At 36.0% G+C, this 8,224-nt stretch overlaps 1 protein-coding gene across 1 annotated transcript in view; it reads right to left on the reverse strand.

Annotated features, from left to right (window-relative positions):
• Positions 1 to 8,224, reverse strand: part of LOC102245254 (sperm-associated antigen 6-like) — a 44,745-nt gene that overhangs the window by 8,737 nt on the left and 27,784 nt on the right. Inside the window, 2 exon segments of the mRNA XM_014548017.1 lie at positions 5,022 to 5,213; positions 7,880 to 8,032. Coding sequence (XP_014403503.1) covers positions 5,022 to 5,213; positions 7,880 to 8,032 — 345 coding nt within the window.

The raw sequence follows: 8,224 nt of genomic DNA on the forward strand, positions 1-8,224 counted from the left end.
AGCACAATGACCACCAGGGGGCAGCTCCTGCATTGAGCGTCTGCCCCCTGGTGGTCAGTGCGCATCATAGTGACCGGTTGACTGGTCATTCGGTCGACAAGTTGTAAGGGTTGCTTAGGCTTTTATATATATAGATAGATAGATACCCTGCCAGTTGTCTTTGTGCCAAATTTTAAAATGTATAGTGTGTTATTGAGCTCTTAAAATACCTATGATGAAACTGAATTAGAAATCATAAAGCTAAGGACTAAAAATAAGTATTATATTTTATTAAGTATAAAAATTTGTATATGTGAAACTGTGAGATAACTAATGTCCTATTCCTTCCAATCAACAAATATGAGAAAATACTTAGTTTACTGTAGACTGCCATCATCAGGCATTCTGTGTTCACCAAACGGCTTCATGGCTTATAGATGTGGAGTCAGAAATATTCGACTGTGTGCAATATTCAGTGAGCACTTGCAGATATGCTGCTATAGGTCACGGGTAGAAATTGCCCCACTCACAGGGACACAACAGCATCTACTCCACTGTAGAGGAACACTCGACACTAGGGAGTGTCTCACCCACAGTGAAAGAATAGGTGCCTGCAGGTACCTCTCCCACCCTCCCCAGCATCTGTATTTCATGGTGACACCATGTGGTGCTGCCCCCCTGCCAAAAGCATAGCTGAAGAAGAGCTCTGATGGACTGTAGCACATCCCTGCAGCCAGCTCTAAGGCCATGGCTGGTTGTGATTCTGTTGCCTTGTATGAAAGCCTGCCCCCTTCACTTTGGAAGGCTCCACAATTGGGTTTATCTACAGATGTTTTCCACTGGAAATCCACATCTGCTTGTATGTTGGTGGTTTGTGCTTCAGTTCCTCCTTCCTCTGATCAACCAATCACCTGTTCTCTCTCTGAGACCTTAGCTGACTTGGTCTTCTGGAATCTTGTTATTCAACAGTTAGCAATGCTCTTGAATGTCAAAGAGCATTATGATGTTCACATCATGAATTTTATAGTTGATAAATGTAGTCTACAAAAACTTTAATCACATTTGTGCTCTCAAATAAAGAAACTCTTGAATTTATGGTTTCCCACAGACCCAGGCTAAGCAGTCTTGTAATCTCTTATCTCTTGATATTTGTTCTCAAATATTGTTTTATAAGCTAGATTTAAAAACAACAACAACAAATTAAGTAATGCAGCACAATTTTTTTTCCACAAGTAGTATAACAAATTGGAATTAAACTCTCAATATTAAGTAATGCAGCACAATTTTTTCCCACAAGTAGTATAACAAATTGGAATTAAACTCTCAATTCTTAACATACCTCGTTACCTTTGTGAAGAACCATCTTAGGATCATGGTGACTTTAGCAGGTCAGTATATTTACCTTAACTGGTGACAAAGGGTACTAACAGTATAGTAGAGATCATATTCACCACACCATGCAGACAGCCTTATTCTAATTCTAACAGTACCAAATTGGTGATACACTGTCAAGTTATTAATCAAGAACCCTGGAGGATTAGAACTTCTAATGACACTAGAAATTCACCGAGCTTTACTATCCTTCGTCAAGAAATATACCAGATTTATGTTTATACATACTTCTAGATAGGAATGTATGTCATGATTAATAATCAGCTGCATTGTCCAGCATGAAAGGAATATCGGTATATTAATTAAGATTTTGTTTACTTGTCAATTTCTGGATTTAAGATTTTTAACAGCTTTATTGGACAAAATGTGGTATATCTATACAATAGAATATTATTTTGCAATAAAAAGGAACAAATATCGATATATGCTATCCAGGAATGAGCCTTGAAACTTATGCTAAGTTAAAGAAGCCAGGCACAAAAGGCCACATATATTGTATGATTCAATTTAAATTAAATGTCCAGAAGAGACAAATACACAAAGACAGAAAGTAAATTCATGGTTGCCTGAGACTAGGTAGGGAAGATATGGAATGATGGCTAATGGCAGAATAAAAATGTCCTAAAATTAGACTGAGGTGTGGTTGCACAATTCTGTGAATATACTAAAAGCCAATGAATTGTACACTTTCAGTGGGTAAACTATATGTATATGAATTATATGTCAGTAAAGCTAAAAATTAAAGGGAAGAACCATCATGATAAGAACATAAATCAAATAATTAAATTAGAAATAGTTTTATAACTAAGGTGATAGAATTAACTTATTCAAATGCCAAAACTAACATTTCAATAGGATGCCTCTAAATCAAAACAAATGAAAATGCAATTGCCTGAATATTTAAAAAATATATATGGGTAAACTTATTAAAAAGATGTATTTTTTTCAGCTTTTAATCAGGTATTTGAAATAACATGTACAGGCAGATAGTAAGGCTATGTGAAAATATGCAAGAGATTCCAAGGGGTTGCTCATTGGTTCTCTTGGATCAGAACCAATTAGAGAATGCTTACAGAAGTTGACATGCCTTTGGGACAAAATAAACTTAAACATGGCCTTATATAATTTGAAAGCTGCCACAGAGTAACGAATGAGAAATACCATTAGACAGTTTCTGAAGCTCTTGGTTGCCTTTTCCCTACTGAAATAATGTCAAGTCAAACAGACTTGATCTCTCACCCAACAACTTATAGAATCCAAGAGACCTTGGGGAAGAAAAAAAAAAAGGATGATCAAGTCTCTACATCAGTGGTTCTCAATCTTCCTAATGCCGCGACCCTTTAATACAGTTCCTCATGTTGTGGTGACCCCCAACCATAAAATTATTTTCGTTGCTACTTCATAACTGTAATTTTGCTACTGTTATGAATCATAATGTAAATATCTGATATGCAGGATGTATTTTCACTGTTACAAATTGAACATAATTAAAGCATAGTGATTAATCACAAAAACAATATGTAATTATATATGTGTTTTCCGATGGTCTTAGGCGACCCCTGTGAAAGGGTCGTTCAACCCCCCAAAGGGGTCTCGACCCACAGGTTGAGAACCCGCTGATCTACATTAAGATATTTGGATGGACTAAAACAAGCATGTCAAACTCGCAGCCCGCAGGCCGCATGTGACCCACAACGAATATTTTTGCAGCCCTGCCAATATAACAGTATGTAGGAAATGTTTTAATAAATTTTTCATAACTTAATTTTTACAGTATCCTGTTATACATAATTATTAATAACGAACTACAATGTTCACTAATGACTGATTACTATAATTGTGTTGCATTCATCTCCCTTACGCACCTTATGTGCAGGCGCCAGAATATTTTAGCAGCCGATTGCCACGTCATTAGTCTTGGACTGACTTGTTTGGTGTGTGCAACAGGAAATATTTCACTTTCAGAGAACAAGAAAAATAGGTTTATTTGCATTACTTATTAATTTGTCCAGTTATTCAGAGTCTGGTAAGTCAATGTTCAAGAAAAAATATTAATTTTTATTAAAATGTTCATAAAATATTATTTTATGTTAATGATTACTCATTTAGCCCTTTGTATTCAGCATGTCTCTATCGAAATAAACCTACGTGTCTATGAAAATTGAAGCTTTTTTTTTTTCGGCCCACTTAACTTAAACCTTGTTTATTTTGCCCATGTTAGCCTTTGAGTGTGACATGCTTGACTTAAAGCCTTGGAAGATTGCTAATAGTACAATGATTGATAGAATTTAATTTAATACCTAGTGTATTTTCTGAAAGTAAATATTGTATCAAATGTAGGCAGGAGGACCCTTAACTTCTATTAGTATTAAACCTAAATATTTTACTAAAGCCACCTTTGTTAAAATAAAACACAATAAAAATTATATTTTACTCCAGTAATATTTATACATCATAGTATCATTATCATTTATTTAAAGCCAAGTTATATAAACTTGGTAGTATATAAAGAATACGGGGTGGGCAAAAGTAGATTTACAGTTGTGAATATGTGAAAGTTTATTCTTGTATTATTAATTAATTACTATATTTATTTGTATTATAATTGTAAGCCTACTTTTGTCCACTATTTGTTAATTTGTTATTTTAATTAAAAATTAAATATAATTTAACACTTCTTAATTTTACTTTGAATTATTGTCTTTTCTGTGCACTTCTTTAAATCCAGCTCAATTCTAAAAGTTGTTTTCAAAAAATAACTTTTTCCAAATGAGGTAGTATTTTCTTTCTTTGAAATTCTATAACTATTAAACAACCCAACCTACTTTATAGTCATGTTTTGTGAATCATTTTAGTAGCTAGTAATATTTTTTCAGAAAGCTTGATTTTTTAAAATATATATTTTAAAATGTTTAATTTAGTGAATACTGTGAACATTTTTCTTTTAAGGAACAAATTTAAGACATATAATTTAAAAAAACAGGCAGACTTGGAGTTAGGAGAAGTGGATCATGGCTTCAGGAACACCCCTTGCCCAGTTACATTTACATTTGAAAGCACCTTAAATTCTTTTGGAATCAAATTTTAAAATAATATATATTTTTATATTGATTTATATTGATATTTTTATATTGATTTCAGAGAGGAAGGGAAAGGGAAAGAGAAACATTAATGATGAGAGAATCATTGCTCAGCTGCCTCCTGCACGCCCCCTACTGGGGATTGAGCTGCAACTGGGGCATGTGCCCTGACGGAAATCAAACCATGACCTCCTGGTTCATAGATCGACCCTCAATCATTGAGCCAGACCAGCTGGCTTGACTCAACTTTTAATGTAAGATACTCTGCAGCCAATTCTAACTCCAAGATTCTATTATTCTTCAATGCCTAGTCTATAAGAAAAAAGCAAGAGGAATGTAGAAGGCCACAATTTGACATTCACAACTTTGCACCTGCAGAGATCTTTCTTTAAAACATATCACTGATGTTTAGAGACAAGGATAACCCATTTTCAAAGAAGACTCTCCTCAGTTCTTCTGCTTGACTCACAAAAGCAATATTGTCCATAATGAAAATTAAGATATTTTAAATTACATATTGAGTCAAAAATCTAACAAATCTTCACGAAACAGTAAGAATTAAGCACTTGCTTTTACTTGAAGATCCTCAGAGCTTTCTGCCGACATGTACAAAGAAAGCAGCACGGGCAGAATGTTTGTGACTGCGACGGCCCGTGCATGCTCCGGAGTGTGTCTCCCGATCTGTGCCAAGGCCCAGGCAGTGGCAGCCTTAATGTGATCCTCTGGTTCTTCTGACAAGCAGACTGACAACTGGGGCACACCCTGCAGCGTTGATCAACAGAGCAAGTGTTATGAAACCAGAGCAGGATTAAATAGTCTCCCGTGTCTCTCAAACATTAGAAGAAATCATTTGGCCTTGATCCTTTTTTCCTAGATGGTTCAATAAACAAGCACAGCACAGGGGCTGTCATTTTTCAAGTCAATAAAATGACTAGAACAAATTTACCTTAATTATCTGTTCCAATCCAACTAAACTATCTCTGCTAGCATTTACTCACCAAATACAGAGGTATTTAACCAAACAATAGATGCCACAGATTAGTGTATAGGCAAAGCCAGATTCCACTGTGACAAATTTGAATGCTTAGATTTTAAAATCTTTTATTTTACTTTGCTAAAAAACTTAATTTAGAATCCTTTAAAATGGCCTTTTCACTAAGTATAATAGATCTGACAACAAAATAACTACTATAGATTTGAAATCCAATGAATAATATGAGCCAGAATTCTACTTAAGTAACTTTTAGATTAAATCTGTTTACTAAGACCTTTCCTGAACTAGTAAATAAATGTCCATTAAATTTGGTTAGCTTTTATTTTATTTTGAATATGTTTTTTAATTTATTTTAGAGAGGGAGGAAGGGAGAGGAAAGAGAGAGAGAGAGAGAGAGAGAGAGAGAGAGAGAGAGAGAGGGGAGAGAGAGAGAGAGAGAGAGAGAGAAACTTCCATGTGAGAGAGGAATCATAGATTGGCTGCCTCCTGCATGCTGTGCTGGGGATTAAGCCCTCAACCCAGGCATGTGCCCTGACCGGGAATTGACTGGTGACCTTTTGGTGTATGGGATGATGCTCAACCAGGGCTTGGTCAACTTTTAAGTGATAGTTTTGCCCATTTTAACATGACTGAATGTCAAAGTAGAAATTATTACTCTTGTTACACAAACAGTGCGTGCTTGCATTTTGCATTTCAGGCTTCAGTTTTATCTAAATAATCAAAACAGAATTAACTAAAAGGCCTCAAATACATCTGTTTCTATATCTAAGGAAGACTCAAAATGCCAAATCAAATTATAATTCCAGATTCTGTATAGGAATAACTTTCTAACTAATTTGAGACTATACTGGTAATAATTATCACCTTAAATTTAGTACCACTAAAGTCAATGTCACAGCATCATGCTACCATAGCAAAATCCAAATGATCACGTACACTTTTCCCCTCTGTGCCTTTAAATTTGATTATTAAGACCAATTTCCTCAAGAGACCTGCCATATTTCTTCATTGGCTTCTCTTTTTCCAGCTAAAAATGCCTATCTGCCAATACAAAAGGTCAGACCTGTCTTCAGAATGAGGCAACCTTCTAGAAAGCCCATGCTCTGGGACATATCAAGACTGAAGAAGCAGGAGGAAAAGAGGTCAGCCTCCTCCACCTCAGCCTCAGTTGTTATGGATGGCTAACGAGATAAGAAGCATGAATGTGCTTTGAAAATTATGAAGTATTATTTACATGTGAAGTCCTGCTATTAGTCCTTAGAGTCCTATGTGGGAAAAAGAACGACACATAGCTGTGCGGTTTCTCTCAACTGAGATCTTCAACTAACTGAGAGACAACGAGGTGGGAGAGGCCAGCAGCAACCCTGGACCAAAGGAGCGGGGGCGCCTCCTGGTTAGTTTGGGGAGGAAAATCAGGAAGCAAAAGCAATTGCTGCTGCTTTCCTCATTCTGCCTATATATAAGCTTTCTGCGATCCACAAAAGAACCAAGAATCCGAAATCCCAGTGATATCCCACAGTGACCCTTCAGAAAGCAGCACTCCTGTTCTAGTCACTATCATAGTTTTTGGTAATAGAAGAACAAAAGGAAAAGCGTAGGGTAAAAAGTGAGTTAAGCAAAATTTACCAAGGAAGAGGTAGGAAATAAAGATCTGAGGCTCCCTTTTATTCTGAGGATTTGCAAGGGATAAAAAAAATATCCACACTTCTGTTTAACATACAGCAGTAGGTTTTCTATGCTGATAAGAAACCCGCAACCTAGAGGGTTGCTGGAGACACTGTAAGCACACAGCCTCTGAAGCGTTTCTCAGGAGATCAATAATTATTAATTTAATCAATATTTCTGGGCACCTATTATGTGCCAGGGCTACACTGTATGGTGTGTTAATACCAACTTGTAAATTGAAATGAGGCCAAATTCGTAGAGCAAAGACACAAAACATCGCTATCTGATATGTGCTCTGAATTGCCTACATCTAAAAAGAGAAATTAGTTCATGAAAGCTGAAGGAAAGTGGATAAAAAGGGATGTCCTAGCCATTGTCATCTCCTGCCCAAATGGAAGATAAGGGGAGCATGACCACTGGGCATGTAATTTATAACAACAGTCTTTAGTCAAAGTATGCTGCACATGTTTGTAAATATATAGTCAATCCTTCAGGATACAAATACACTGAATGTGTCAATAAAGGTAACACTAATACTCAAGGTATTGCTATTTTGTAGATATTAAAATCTGAATAAAACTTTAAACTGCCAAAAAGTAAACCTTACTTCAAGCACTGCTTTTGGAAACTTACTGATGAACCCTGAATAATTCTCCCGGTTTCTTTCTCTCTGGTCAGTTACATTTTATAATCGGTGGGAGAGTATTACTATGGTCTGTCTTAGAATATCTCACTGCAATAACTAGAAGAAAACCAAGCAAGAACAAACCTTGCTAATGATCACCGCCATCGCCAGGTTCTCAGAATGAGCCGCCACGTAACCAAGCATCATGATGCCAGGCAGCCGTATGTTTCCTTTGCAAGACCCGATGCAGTCAATCACGGCCGCGACTCCTCCCGCGTTCACTATCAGCTGCGAGAGCTGAGGGAAAGGAAGGTGACTGTAAAGCTTAAGATGATCTTTAAACATCACTATTGTCAAACATTTTTACTTAGGACCTGAAAACACCTGGTAAAATTTGAAATACGATTTAATGAAATTACTATACTTATTAAAAACATACAAATAAAATAATCCATTTTTTTTTTTTTTTTTCAATCCTCACCCAAGGAT

The sequence above is a fragment of the Myotis brandtii genome, unplaced genomic scaffold (genome assembly GCF_000412655.1).
Source record: "Myotis brandtii unplaced genomic scaffold, ASM41265v1 scaffold49, whole genome shotgun sequence".
NCBI lineage: Eukaryota > Metazoa > Chordata > Mammalia > Chiroptera > Vespertilionidae > Myotis > Myotis brandtii.